This window comes from Cheilinus undulatus, linkage group 12, assembly GCF_018320785.1.
Source record: "Cheilinus undulatus linkage group 12, ASM1832078v1, whole genome shotgun sequence".
Classification (NCBI taxonomy): domain Eukaryota; kingdom Metazoa; phylum Chordata; class Actinopteri; order Labriformes; family Labridae; genus Cheilinus; species Cheilinus undulatus.
Genome location: NC_054876.1, coordinates 30,328,430 through 30,342,725, shown reverse-complemented (window position 1 = coordinate 30,342,725; position 14,296 = coordinate 30,328,430). Strand labels below are relative to the sequence as shown.

The following is a 14,296-nucleotide window of genomic DNA, read 5'->3' as shown; positions in this document are numbered from 1 at the left end:
TGTAACATTTTGTTTTAAAGGGAGTTGTCAGACCACTTAATAAAATCCTTCATCCCTAGTCCAGGTGCTGTGTTCACCCCTGTAAAAGACATACTGTGACTATATCATTTGCAAACTTTAGAATCCATCTTCCTGGATGGGAACTTCTGCAGCCGTCAGTGTACAGATAATATTAAATTGCAGAGAGGACAAAGCCCTGTGGGTAATTTGAGAAGAGCACATTAGACAGAGAACCTTTCACTGTTGAACTCTGGGATCTGTCCTCAATAAAGTCTTAAAAACTGTGCCAGGACACAGGTTAAAATAAGATGATTTATCAGCTAACATATAAGGCCAAAGTGGAATAAAAGTTTAAAAACAGTAGATTTGCATGTGTGCCTTCAAGGTGAACCTTAAGATGAGTTAAAACTGCATCTTCAACCTATCTTCTGCTCCTGCATTTTGAAGTGCTACAGAATATGACGTCTATAATGGACAACACAGAAAAGCAGACAGGTCAAAAACCTACTCTGCTCTGTCTGGAGAGCAACATCGAAACTCTAAGAGTCTTATGAAGTCTTTTTAGAAGGATGTTTCTTCAGACTGGATTCTTGAATATGTGTCAATAACCCATCCTTGACATCTCTCTCCATGTAAAGTGCTGCTCTGACTCAGTGAAAAGGACTCTAAAGGGAAAGGAATATGTGACCAATGAAAAGTCAAGTCATCAAATTCTTTGCATATTTTATTTTTCTTATCATGATTTTTTCAACTCACACATGTCATATTTTACATCTTTGCAATAAAACATGAATACAATAGTTTTTAGGGTTTCATAGATCCAAAAATATTTAACCTTTTTTTGGATACGTAAGTTGAACCTGTCGATAGAGTATGTGCATGTGCGCATTTGATCAAGATGGCTTCACACATACAGAACGTCTCACATTTCATCCCTCCTCCCTCATCTCCCTCTCCTCTATCAGCTACAGAATCATGATATTGCTTACAACTGTGAGGTTGTAAAACCTAAGAATCACACATGAGCTCAACGTTTTTAAATTACAAACATCAATGCACAAATAATCCCGTCGGGGAAAAGATGGACCTAAACAAAATGGCAGCCGACCAGAAAGAACCAAGCTAATAAATAATGATATGTGATTGGTGCAAAGTGCAAATACAAAAACAAACTTTTACATTGATTTGATTCTCTTTTTTAAATAATCAACAAATGTGGGTAAGTGAAGGTTGTTTCCTTTGCGCTTTCAGTCTTATTCAGCTGATTAAGTCTTCCGCCGAGCCTGAACCGAGACTATATGTACATATTTGACAAAACAATCACCAAATATACAAAGGAAATCATGTCAGTCTCGTGGTTGTCGTCCTTGGTGGCACTGGCAAGATCTCATTATCATTACCATCTCCGGCAAAATTATCACCATCCTTGACACCGCCATTTTTACCATCAGTCTTGTCAACATTATAATAATTATTACACAATATTTTACATACAGCAAGTCATTAATAAATTAAAGGTGAGAAGCGCAGTTTGTGTAGTGAAAGAAGTCGTGTTGACTCTGACAGCAGCAGAGTCTTATTTACATCAAAATCAGACCTAACCCTGCTGCAGGTAAAAGAAAAACAACAAAAGAATACATTTAAAAAATAAGAGGAAAAATGGAATGAGACAAAATCATAAGCTCCAGGTAAATTTTTTCATTAAGAATTTAAGATCAAGCCAATAGCACCAGTTTTTGAATAGCAGGTGGGGCTGCTTAATTTCTGACCATTTCTAATCAGATATGACAAATTGAAGGAGTTTAAATCTTTTATCTACCCAGAATCTAATCTCATGACTGAACTCCCCTCAAAAGAAAAACAGGGAAGAAAAATCACAAGGAAGAAAATCAGAGAGGAAAATAAAACTCAGGAAATTTGTTGTGAAGCATTAAGCGTACCAGGAACTGCATGAGTCCTGTAGTGGTACAGTCATGATCGACCTCTAAGAGGTCTGCTTGACTTGCTCTTTTTTCCATTCTGCAGTCGGTCTATGTTATGAGCAGGTTGTGGTGTGTGTCTTCAGAGTATAATGTGCCTGTGGTTACTCACGTGTGTTCGTACACGTGTGCACAGACAAAGTTATTTCCACCAGTGCTGCTGCAACTTCCAATCCAGTTAACTTCACAAGGGAATAGAGCCTAAAGGTCCGGTACTTGTTTTGACGTCCTCTTGGTACCTGTAGTTTCCCCCGTGTTGCAGATACACAGCACTTCCTGTCACTCTTGTTCTCTTTTCCTCTCTCCATCATTCTTCCTCCTCATGCTATCCACCTCAATACCTGTTCTGGTGTTCATAGTGCCAGCGGTTGAAGTCTATGTTGAATGCCACGATGCTGCCAGATGCCATGCCAGTGATCAGAGTCCTAAGGGCAGAACAAATAGAAGACAAAATCTATAAAACAAACCTAAAGTGTTAAAATTAGGTGTGCTGCTTTAATGTACTTCACATATTAAAAGACTGACAACAACCTCTGCCAGATTATGGCTTAATGATTATAGCTCTCTCCACTGCCATAAACTTAGCTATTTTTACTGTCTGCATCTCTACATATCACAGTCAGAGTGTCTGCTTTACCTCTGGTCATGTGACAGGTCCATGGCACGGATGCCTGCGTCACAACCTGGGTAGATATAAAGCTGTTTGAAGTCGCACGCCTGCCACACCTCAACAACCCCGTTATCGCCTCCTGTTACCAGGTTCTGCCCATCGCTGCTCAACAAAATAGCCTGAAAAAAAGAAGATGGCGTAAAGTAGGCTTAAGTTAATAAGGACAATAATCATGTCTACATGCATATGCAACATAAATAGTCCACTTCTACAGTTTAAATTCTGAGAGGCATACCCGTGTGGAATCGTTGACTTCCATCTGTGCGAGCAGTTTGCCATTGATGCTGAAGTTGCAGAAGCGGCCTCGCTCATAATAGATAATGCAGTGACCCTCACTGGACACAGAGATGAGGCGGGGCCGCTGGCACAGCTCAGGCCCCTCCAGGGCTCTCAGGAGGTCACCTGTGATGGTATGAACCAAGCATGGGCCCTCTGTGGGAAAGAAGCAAATAAAGAGATGAGTTAAATCTAGTGACCAGAAACGACAACATACAGTATGGTGCAAAAGTTTAAGATGACCATCAGATGTTGATAAAGGGGGGGCTCTGCTTTCTTAGGTACATGTAGGGGGGCTCCAATGAAAGATAGTTGGGAAACACTGTTCTAATGTAAAGTTTTGGTCAAACTTGCTGACATAATATATGCATCAGAGAGTTTAAAGGTCGTTCACCTTAAAACACGTTCACTTGTGGCTTCATTGAAGTGTCTGTGCCATGCTCCAGTCAAAATACAACATGGATCAAGCACCAGAGGAGGTTTTTGACCCCGTATAAACCTGCTCTAAATGGCCTTTCTTTGAAGACAATTAGGTCTAATGTTTTCAGAAATAGGTGGACCACAAACAATGGAGAGTGTTGGCTTACTTAACTTTTTGTCGGTCTGGATGCCCAAATATACAGTATGTGCAACATATCTACAAGTGGATATTTCATGATACGCCCCTTTTAATGTTTTAACACTTAATCATTTAGACTTTAAATGAAGCCTAGCATTAGTTCATACAGGAAATGGTAGTCATACTTCTCAGCCATGATCAGCTGACAGCCAGCTGATCATCAAATATTTTCTTCCAGCTCTCACAGCTAATTACACCTCTTTCTTTAGAGCAGAGCTTTCTCTGCCAAGTAAAACTGAAATAAATCCATTTTGCAATAAAATGGTCAAATGTTTGATGAGAGTGTTCCTGACTGAAATGATATACAGTAAATAGTTTGAGTTCAGCTAATCTAAATGTGATTTCAATGTAATAAGGAAACCTTAAGGCACAGACAAATGGATAAAGATGCACAAACCTTTAGCTCCACTGATAACCAGTCCCAGCTCTGCACACACAGACACACACACCACCTCGTGGTCATGTCCTGTCAGTACTGCCCTCGGCGCAGGATAGTCACCTGAGGGAGAAACAAAGTCACAGCCTGTTTGAAAGTTGTTTCTCCTGTATGGCTAAAAGCACTCTTTGCACAGACATGAGAGGAGACTTCTTGTATGTTGTTCCTAAAATGTCAGCACTCACTGTTGTTTGGGTTGTCGCCTATTATGTGATGTCTGCCACTCCAGTACCACAGAAGAAGAGTGGCATCTCTGGAGCCAGACACAATGTAGCAGTCTCCTCCAATGTAAGACTCTGACCGGGCCAGGCACGTCACAACATCCCAGTGACCAAAAACGATTTGGGTCAGCTTTCCTGTGGAGAAACAGAAGAGGAGTCAATATATGCTGTTTGTTCCCTTCATCTGATGGCCATAGATAATTACTTGGGACATTTTTGATAGGATTTGAAAAATAGTTTAAGACTTTCTAAAAGAAATTTTGGTAATGGCTTGAAATTTTAGGAAATAGGGGGATTCTTTTTTTATTCTTATGTCTCTTATGACTGACACCGGTTCTTACTTGCCTCCTACTAACCAGCCGACAAAAAATCAAAACTTGCGGTAAAAAAAACTGGGAGATACAGTGTGTTGTTTATGAGTTTCTCTTGAAGCAGCCATTTTTAACACTTAAAAAACATATCTGTTAAAGTAACTGTACAAAAGTAACGAAATAATATTGTTTGTGTTGTACAGTACTGTTTCCCTCATATGCAGACATAATTTTGTTGAGGAAACTACTTCCCGTTCAAATAGAAGGCTCAGGATTTATTCTTGTCTAGTCCCACTTAGCACAATAAGAGGGAAGAACCGAAAATGCATTCAAAACATCAGGAGAATATGCATGACCCTAGATGATCCTGATTTACAGCAAGACCTCTTGCAGAGTCATACATTTAGTTTTAATGTTACAGTGTTAGAATGTCATTTAGCAGACACTTTTATCCAAAGTGACAAACATTTGAGAGCAAGAATAACACAAGCAAAGATCTAGACAAGAAGAAACAACATCAGTAAGTGCCACAAAGTGCTTCAAGTCCAATTGGATGCAGGTGCTACCATGCAGTGTTAAAGGCAAAGCACATAATGTAAACATGTTTTTTTTTTAGTTTTGTTTTAAATAAACATCAACAATGAAACAACCAAAATGTGAAATCTCTCTCAATCTCAATGTGCATTCAATTGTCTTCACAACACTAATGACCAAACTACAAAGTGCTGGGTCATTCACAAAGAGCTGGGTAAAAAATCCCAGAAGTAGAGCATGATAGTGCGAGCAAACTGTAGTTGGGAGACTCATTCTACCACTGGGGACAACAGTGGAGAATAGTCTAGCTAAGTGCATAGTAGAGCTGGGTCTTTAGCTTTCTCTTGAAAGTACTGAAGAACTCTGCGGATTGAATGGAGTTAGGTAATTCATTCCACCATTTCGGGACAACAGAAGAGAAGAGTCGGGCTAGTGACTTAGGAGCCTGATGTGCTTGCAGTTCCAGGCGCCTTTCGCTTGCTGAGCGTAGTGGGCGAGAAGGAGTGTAGACCTGTAGTTTTGGTTACTACTTTGTAAGCAATGATTAGAGTTTTGAATTTAATGTGAGCTGCAACTGGGAGATAGTGTAGAGAGATGAAAAGAGGAGTGACATGGGCTGTCTTGGGTTGGTTGAAGACCAGACGTGCTGCTGCATTCTGGATCATCTGCAGAGGTTTTACAGTAATGAGTTGCAGTAGCCAATGTGTGATATTACAAGAGCCTATACCAGGAGCTGTGTTGCATGCTCTGTCAGGTAGGGTCTGATCCTCTTGATGTTATAGAGGGCAAATCGGCAGGACCGAGCAATCAAGGGCACATGAACCTTGAAGGTTAGCTGGTCATCAATCATGACACCGAGATTTCGGGCAGACTTAGTGGACACGAGATTGTTTGATCCAAGCTGGATAATGATCTGTGGTTCCACAGTGGGATTGGCTGGAATGATAATAAGAGCTTGGACAGGTTGAGCTGAAGGTGACGTTCCCTCATCCATTTAAAAAAATCAGCAAGGCAGGATGAGATCCAAGCTGAGACAGTTGTGTCATCTGGTGGAAAGGATAGGAGAAGCTGTGTATCATCTACATAGCCGTGATAAGAAAAGCCGTGGGAGCAGATGATTGCACCAAGGGAGGTGGTGTATACTGAGAAAAGTAGGGGACCAGGCACTGACCCTTGAGGCACTCCTGTTGATAAGCCATGCAGTTTGGACAGTTCTCCCCTCCATGATACTCTTAAAGATCTCCCAGTGAGGTAGGACTTAAACCACTGGAAAGCAGATCCTGAGATACCAAGTGAAGAAAGTGTGGAGAGGAGGATTTGATAGGTTACTGTGTCAAAGGCAGCAGACAGATCAAGCAGTAAGAGAAATGAGGACTGACCAGCTGCTCTAGTCGTTACCGACAAAAGTGCAGTTTCAGTAGAGTGGCCCCGCCTAAAGCCAGATTGATTCTGATCAAGTAGATCATTGGTCTGCAAGGATCCTGAGAGTCGGTTGAAGACGGTGCGCTCCAGTATTTTTGATAGGAATGGGAGAAGTGAGACCGGTCTGTAATTTTCAACCTGGGCTGGGTTGAGGGTGAGTTTTCTGAGCAGTTGTGTGACCCATGCTTGCTTGAATGCAGCAGGGAAAACACATGTGGACAGAGAGGAGTTGATGATCCAAGTTACAGCAGGGCTGATTGTGGGCTCAATCGTCTGCAAGAGATGTGATGGTATTGGATAGGTTGTGGGCTTAGAGTCAAGTCCGGTGACTTCGCTCTCACTCAGTGGAGAGAATGAGCTAAGTGAGGAATCACTAGCTGGTGGCACAAAGCTGAGTTGGACAGGCTCAGAGAATTGATTACTGATGGTAGAAACCTTGTCAATAAAGTAAGAGGCAAACGTGTCCAGAGTCAACATACTGGGGGATTGTGGGTTTGAAGGAGAGAGGAGAGAGTTAAAAGCAGAGAAGAGTTTGCATGCATCTGTGGCAGCACAGATTTTAATTTTAAAGATGAGTTTTCAGCTTAGAGTCAAGTTTTATAAATAATATGATTCATACCAGTTTCAGTGGAGTAAACCCTGAAGCTCTTGTCCCAGAAGCCACACACCAGGATGTAGCGGTTGTCGGCGGTCACCACAAAACAGTGCGTGTTGATCTGGATGCTCTGGTCCACCAGGTCGGTGATTTGACGCTTGTTCACGCCTGAATTGTTTGCTTAATGTGAGAACAAGAGGAAGGTTAAAGGTTAATGAGGGCATCGACATGGACTAAGGTTAACAAGCACTCTAATGGATGCCTTTGCTGATTGATCATCACTCAAGTCCGCGTTTAAATTGTCACACAACAGATTTTTACAGCCTATTATAAACACGACTGAGCCTCATCAGCTACTTGCAGAAAAAGTGTCCTTTATAGCAGTATCACTAGACCTTTGAGTTTTTTCAAATAATTTTCATCCCACAGCACTATTGTACTTATATATTTACTGATATCTGTATGACAAAAGACATAAAACCTTCAGCTTTGCTGAGGAGATTTTTGCTCACTGACCTATAAGAGGGTCCATCTCTATGGGGAGATGATGGGCCTGTTCCAGAGAGTATCCAGGAGCACCACGGAGGCCTAAGAGGTTTAAAAAGTCAAACATTGCAGGCTGTCATACACAAACATCAATTTACAATAAAGCAATAAAGAAAACTACATCCTATTATGTAATCCCCTTGTCAAGAGCTTTACAGTGAAGGCTGTGATGCTGGCTTATGTTTATATGAAAGCACAAACAATAATAAAAGTGACTTAAACTGCCTTGTGACACTCTATGATATTACAAAATTAATTACAGGCATCCTTGTGTAATAAAGAGGCCATTAAAGAGATTAATGAAGGCCTAAAACTACAAATGGCTCCAAGTGAAAATAAATTTGTCTATGTGAACCGAAAAAAATGTGCATATAATCAATGTACAAATTATTTGTATCTCAAACATGGTTTTGACAAATTTAGTGGCACGGTGGCCTGGGTCAACACATGACTCATTCATCCTGACGCACAGCAGTGTAGGGAACAGACTGCAGATCGCTCTGTGGCACTCACACTATTTACAGCAATCATGACGTGCTGCCACTCGCTTGTTTTTCTTTTATTAGTGATGCCACGACTGTGATCACTAAATAAAATAATTTTTCTGGCCTCCACCTCACCCACAAGCACCTCTATTTCAGTCTCTGTGAAATTCCTTTTCCTTGTCATCTCTGCTGTGATTGAGCATAAAATGCCATTGATCAGCAGGCTTATTTATGTGTATTTCGAACATGTAGCCTAATCTTGACCATTAAGTGTTTTGTAATTGTTTTGTTTCATCTCTCTCTTCAAAACATATATGTGTCTTCTGAAGGTACATGACTATGTTTTTATTAGGGTTTTTTTTTTTTTAAATGTTTCGAAAGACACAAAATTGAAAATTTTAAATCCTCTAAATCAAGAAGATGATGTTTATCTGAGTTCATAAACTGATGATAATGCATTGATTTTGTCCACAGTTGTGAGTGATTTTTTTTGACAAAGACTGGTGGTTTAAAGACTGTTTCTGACCCCAAAGTCCAGGTCATTTGATCAGTGTGGACACAAATGAACCATACTCGCATTTCTCAAAGTGGTCTTGGGCTTGATTCATGTGTATTTGTGCACACAGAAAATGTGAACCAAACCATGCATGAGCAGAGGGCACTCATCAGTGTAAAGCCAAATCTAAATGTCTCCTGCCTCTTGGGTGACTGTAGCTCAGTAGGAAGAGTTGGTCGTTTTATAACCGGAAGGTTGTGGGTTCGGTCCTATGTCACATATCGATGTGTCCTTGGATAAGACACTTAATCTTAATTACACAGTATGCCCGGTATAGATGCTCCCTGTAGGAGCATCCATACTGTGCATGTGTAGTTAACACTGATGGCCTCTCTCCATAGCAGGAAAAGCACTATTCAAGCTCTATTTACTATTTAAGTCCATTTATGTTTTACCATTTTCAATTACCCTTACATCATTGAAGCACAGATCTACTTCACCCTCTCAGCTGCATGCTAGATGTGGAGGTAAGAAGAGGTTTTCTGTAGCTATCTTACAAATAAAAACATCCATAGTGGCCTATAGAATGGACTCAAGTGTCTACAAGAAGCATAAAACCATCAATGCAAGTGGTTTCTATGGTTGCTTTTATTCTTCATGGCATATATGCAAAAAATGCATGCATATCACCACTTACTGTGTCATACTGTGTACATATTGTTCCCAAGTGCTCAGGCATGGAACAATGTTACTAACGAAAGCAGACCAGCAGGGGAGAGAGGAAGGCACAGTCTGAAACAGTTGTGCCTAATGTGAAAACCGCCTTAGCTCGCCTCTAACGTGATGAAATATGTCATATTGTAAAGAATCAAAGCCGCATGAAGACTTGGCAGCATCTGGTGAAAGACGGTTTCAAAGTCTAAAACTAGCCACATAGATAGTTCCTTATTAATTGTTATTTTTGAACCTAACTATTTTAACCCTATTTTAGGTGTATTTGTGTATTATAAGGAGTTATTTAGGTGAATGGGGTCATTTATGTATCTCTTCAGATCATTTCTTTAACCAGTGCTTTAAATGTGTTTGTATATACTGGAGGTTATTCTTTATCTTAATGTAAGAGTATCTGCAAACACGGATATAATGGCTTAAAAAAACAGTACAATGTTAGAAAACGTTAACAATATTCCCATTTTTTTAAGGCAGTCGAGCACTCACCAACTGTGTTGTGCCAGCGGTTTACAGCAAACAACCGACTACACGTGACAGTAACGGCTGCTGGTATGCTGAGGTGGGGGAGTGTGTTGGCTGCGACATGGGTGACGGGGGAGTTGGAGGGGAACTTGAGCACCATGATGACATCCTGCTGCATCTGATCCTTAAACATCAGGGGGCTCTGGGGAAGGAAACACTGGTGAGACAGACAGAGAAAGACAGAAAGAAAGAGGGACAGAGAGGAGGAGGAGGAGGAGGAGGAGAGAAGGGAAGAGAGAGGAGGGAAGGTCAGGGGAAAGAGGAGGAGGAGGGAATGGAGGGAGAGACAGAACAGATGGGACAGAGGGAGGGAGGGAAAAGGTCTATTAGTGGGAGCACAGGGTCAGAGCAGGTACACACACTGAGGGGGGCTCTGGGCCCAGGAGAGGAGGTGGAGGATTTGGCTGGTCGGGGGCTGGGACTGACAGGTTTGGGTTGAAATGGATGGTTCTGATGTGGAGACACTGAGGCCTCGAGCTACTGAGGGGAGCAGGGAGGACAGAGGGGCTAAAACCAGGGCAGAGCTTGCTTTGGAAAAAAGCAAGACATCATCAAATCTCATATACAGCTTTATAATGAAGCTCTTCACCGCAGGGGACTAACACTCAAATCTCTTTCATACCAACATCTCACAAGAAAATCCTTCAGAATAAGAGAAAGGCATCTGAAAGAAATTATTTTGTGTTTATGTTGGCCGAAAATCTCCCCTTGCTTTCTTTATAAGTTGGAGAGAGACTCGTGAAGACTGTGAATTTATGCTGTGCAAAATGTAAACAAAGGCTATTTCTTACTATTTCTATATGGAGCCAGATCAATCTCACACAAGTATATATTTCAGTATTTACAAATGAGAATAGAAATTCAACCCCCTAAAAGACTGCCCCTCTTCTTGCAGTTTCTCTTTTAGCAGTTTTATAGTAATAATATTATTTACAGTCCTGCTTTAGAAACAAGTTACTACATCCTCTCAGCTTAATATTCATTCACGTGGTTTCCTTTGGTGCAAAGGTTGTTGACAATGCTAGTTGCCTGTTAATTAGTGAGATTCATTTAAGAGGATGTCTGTTTTTCCTCAGTTAGTATGATGTTATATTGACATGCTCAGCAGTTCTCAAAGTGGGAGACTGGAGCCTTGGGGACTTGAAAGACACAAGACAAGGGTTGTGAGCTCCCTTCCAAAAAACTAAGACAAATTCAAAATGATTTCAGATGGATTATTGTATTCATTATTATAAAAACAGACACATAAAATAAGCTAAATTTAGAACAATACCACAGTCAAATGGTGAATTTACACTGAAATGAACATACAGTACAAAAAAAAAAATTAAAATATATGTTTGTTATTAAATGTTGTATGCCTTCTCAGCAGTATATAAATGGAATTATGCTTCTTGCCTTTCTTACAATGAATAACTTTATAATATCCATTTAACACTGTTGTGTTGTTTTGTGCTGCTCTGAGTTGGGAAAAGCCTCTAAGTTAGTGTGCAGGGTTCTGCACCACTTTATATGCTTTAACTACTTCCAGTGATGGTGGGGTCCCCGGTCTCTGGCACAGTATTTTTAGGGGTTATGGGCTAAAAAGTACCAGCTTATGCTATTAAATGAGTGAAATAAAAATAATCACAGATAATTCAACAAGGTTGACTTTTTTTGTTTGATCACATTTGATACTGTGACACTTTTATATACACAAATATGGGTCAATGACATGACGTGCATATTTTTGATTCCAAATCTAATTTTTCCTTTTTGAAAATAATTTACCAGTTCATGGCATGTATCAGTTTGGTCTACAAAACCTACATTATTTGAATAAATTTCACTTTATTTAAATTTGTATTTTAGCATCTAAAACCTTTACAATGAATGGATGAATAGATTACTAACACGATTACAAATATTCTCTAATAGTGAGAAACTTTAATTTGAATGCTTTGGCATGATTTTATAGCTGAAATCTTCAATATAAATAAATTTAACAAAAATTTCTCAATATAAAGTTAGTGAAATCATCAGAAAACAGAATATGCAAGTTCTCAAATGTCAGGGTGATGTAACGTAATCATAAGACTTTTATTTTAAAATGAAGAGATAAATACAGGTTCTAGCATAATTTATCATCCATTTAACTCCAACTGACAGTCATGGCCGAGTGAAATGGTTTATAGATCTTTTTTAAGTTTAGATAAAAAAATGTATTTCCAGTCACAGATGAGCAGGTACATTTTCACTGTTAGTGGCACAACCAATGTAAAACTGTTAGATATCTATTTTACTATAAATCTCTTGATTTTATTTTAAAAACATCTGTGTCCACTTTCTATGAAGAACTAAAGTAACGGCATGTGTCTGAATATTCGCCTGTTTAAGTTGAAATTAGTTGCAAATATCAGGGGGTGCAACCAGTGTTTCAGGTGTTAAGAACAAAGTGTCAATATACGAAACGAATATTATTATTTAAAAGTCTTAAACTATAAACTTGACTTCATATTAGGTGAATGAGGAATCACATTTTAGGAAAAAAGGTTAATTACAGTTTTGCGTAGATGAGTGGATATACTTTGCATGTCAGGTGGTACAACCAAGGTAAAACATCAAAATTTTGTTTTTACTAAAATGTTCTTTATTTTATATAAATATATGTAGCCATCTTCTAAAATAACCAAAGTAACATGTGCCAAAGTATTTACCTCTTAAATTTAAAATCAGTTGCAAATGTCAGGTGGCGCAACCACATATCTATCTATCTATCTATCTATCTATCTATCTATCTATCTATCTATCTATCTATCTATAATTTTTTTTCTACAAATATTTAATCAATTTTGAACACTGCATTTGCATTTTGTATCTTTGAGACTCCTCCATCTTGGATTGAACTACATTTTTTAACTTGGCTTTATCTAATGAAATATTTGTGTGCATTTATTCTCTTTGAGACTGACATGGCTCCACATTTCTGCTGTGTGTTAATCTACAGATCTGATACTGACCTGATGGCAGCTGTAACACTTATTTGAAATAACTTCATGAAAACAATCAATGTTCTTTTGCTTTTAAATTTCAACCAGAATCATCAGCATTTATTGACCATTGTCTTGTAACCAGCTATATCTCCTCTAAGGTGTTTTGATGCTCATAAACTACAATCTGAGTACAAACTCTCCCGTTCTCTCTATCTTAAATATCTATCATCAAAAACCTGAAATAACTAATACGTAATGCATGAGTTCACAAATGTTTTTTAAGGATGTCTGTAAATATACAGAGGGTACTGTTATAAATTCTCCAGTTTTGATGAGTCATGCTCACCAGGTGCATTGCAGAGGAGCGAGGTGGGTGTGGCTCGATCAGCAGCTGGGAGGGGACCTGACCACACGCCTGGATCTGAGCCTCAATCACCTGTTGTAGGAGAGACACAGATGGTGTGTGCAAAACAAAAAGGAAGGTCAAACAGGTTTTTAATAACATAAAATCACATTTGGAAAAAAAACAAATCTTCTCCTTTCATTTCAGACACTTTACTTTCTCTGAAAATGCATGTTTGTCTTGCTGCATGCTTCCAGAAACATGTGCTAGTACCATTTCATCCCTAATGGAGAAACTTTAATTTACTGCCATGAAGAAAAATAATCTATATTCTAAACATCAAATGAATATAATGCTACCTTATGATCTTGAACTAAACCCCTGCTATCACAGTGTGAGGCACTCATGGGGAGAGATTTCTGCACTGTGATCTTTGGTTTGTGAGTCAAACAGGGGTGATATGTTGTCAAGGAAACTAACCTCACGCTGTGCAGCATCTAGATTGTCCAGGTTGATGGCTCCTTCATACGAGATGAAGTTGAACACATTGAGAGCACGGACGGCCTCTGGCCCACGCTGCTTGTAGCCAAAGATGAGATCAATCCACTGATGGAGCTGACACGACACAAACTCGCTCTCCAATGCCTTGAGACAGCGAGGTGAGAGGGAAAGAGGACAACAGGAAGAAGCAAGAAGCGGCTCTTGTCAGTGTCTATCCAGTGAATGTATCCACATTTTTTAGGTCTTTAGGGTGTGCGTTTCTCACCATCCGGTTGATTCGCACAAAGTCTTCAGGCTTCTTGGCCCAAGCAGGAAGCTCCACGTCACACACAGGAACGCCATCGTCACGCACACCGAGCTCATATTCATTACTGTTGACGAACATCTCAGGCAAGTAGTAGAACTCAGGGATTAGCTCCTAATAGAAACCACAGAAACACATGCTTCTTTTTAACTTAAGTATTACCTCCTTGTCATTATTTTTTCCCTAATTTTTCTCAAAGACCTGTTTTATTTCCTGCAAATACTTAAAGCCTTCTTTCTTAAAAACCCCTCTACTCCAGTGTCTAATACTGATTGATTTGTTTTGTCTTGTTTCTAATTAAAGATTGGTTTTAGGGGGCCTAGTGGTTGTGT

At 39.6% G+C, this 14,296-nt stretch overlaps 1 protein-coding gene across 9 annotated transcripts in view; it reads right to left on the bottom strand.

Annotated features, from left to right (window-relative positions):
• Nucleotides 1-771: 771 nt before the first annotated feature.
• nbeaa (neurobeachin a) overlaps nucleotides 772-14,296 on the bottom strand; it is a 164,433-nt gene continuing 150,908 nt past the window's right edge. For 6 of the 9 annotated variants that reach the window (XM_041801758.1, XM_041801759.1, XM_041801762.1 and 3 more), the window contains 11 exons: nucleotides 13,926-14,078; nucleotides 13,640-13,804; nucleotides 13,163-13,252; nucleotides 9,809-10,001; nucleotides 7,580-7,651; nucleotides 7,088-7,243; nucleotides 4,166-4,336; nucleotides 3,942-4,043; nucleotides 2,885-3,081; nucleotides 2,617-2,768; nucleotides 772-2,404 (listed from right to left, as the gene is read on the bottom strand). In XM_041801758.1, coding sequence (XP_041657692.1) covers nucleotides 2,314-2,404; nucleotides 2,617-2,768; nucleotides 2,885-3,081; nucleotides 3,942-4,043; nucleotides 4,166-4,336; nucleotides 7,088-7,243; nucleotides 7,580-7,651; nucleotides 9,809-10,001; nucleotides 13,163-13,252; nucleotides 13,640-13,804; nucleotides 13,926-14,078 — 1,542 coding nt within the window. In that variant the 3' untranslated portion in view covers nucleotides 772-2,313. The remainder of the gene's footprint in view (nucleotides 2,405-2,616; nucleotides 2,769-2,884; nucleotides 3,082-3,941; nucleotides 4,044-4,165; nucleotides 4,337-7,087; nucleotides 7,244-7,579; nucleotides 7,652-9,808; nucleotides 10,002-13,162; nucleotides 13,253-13,639; nucleotides 13,805-13,925; nucleotides 14,079-14,296) is intronic. The other 3 variants (XM_041801760.1, XM_041801765.1, XM_041801766.1) reach the window with 1 other exon arrangement.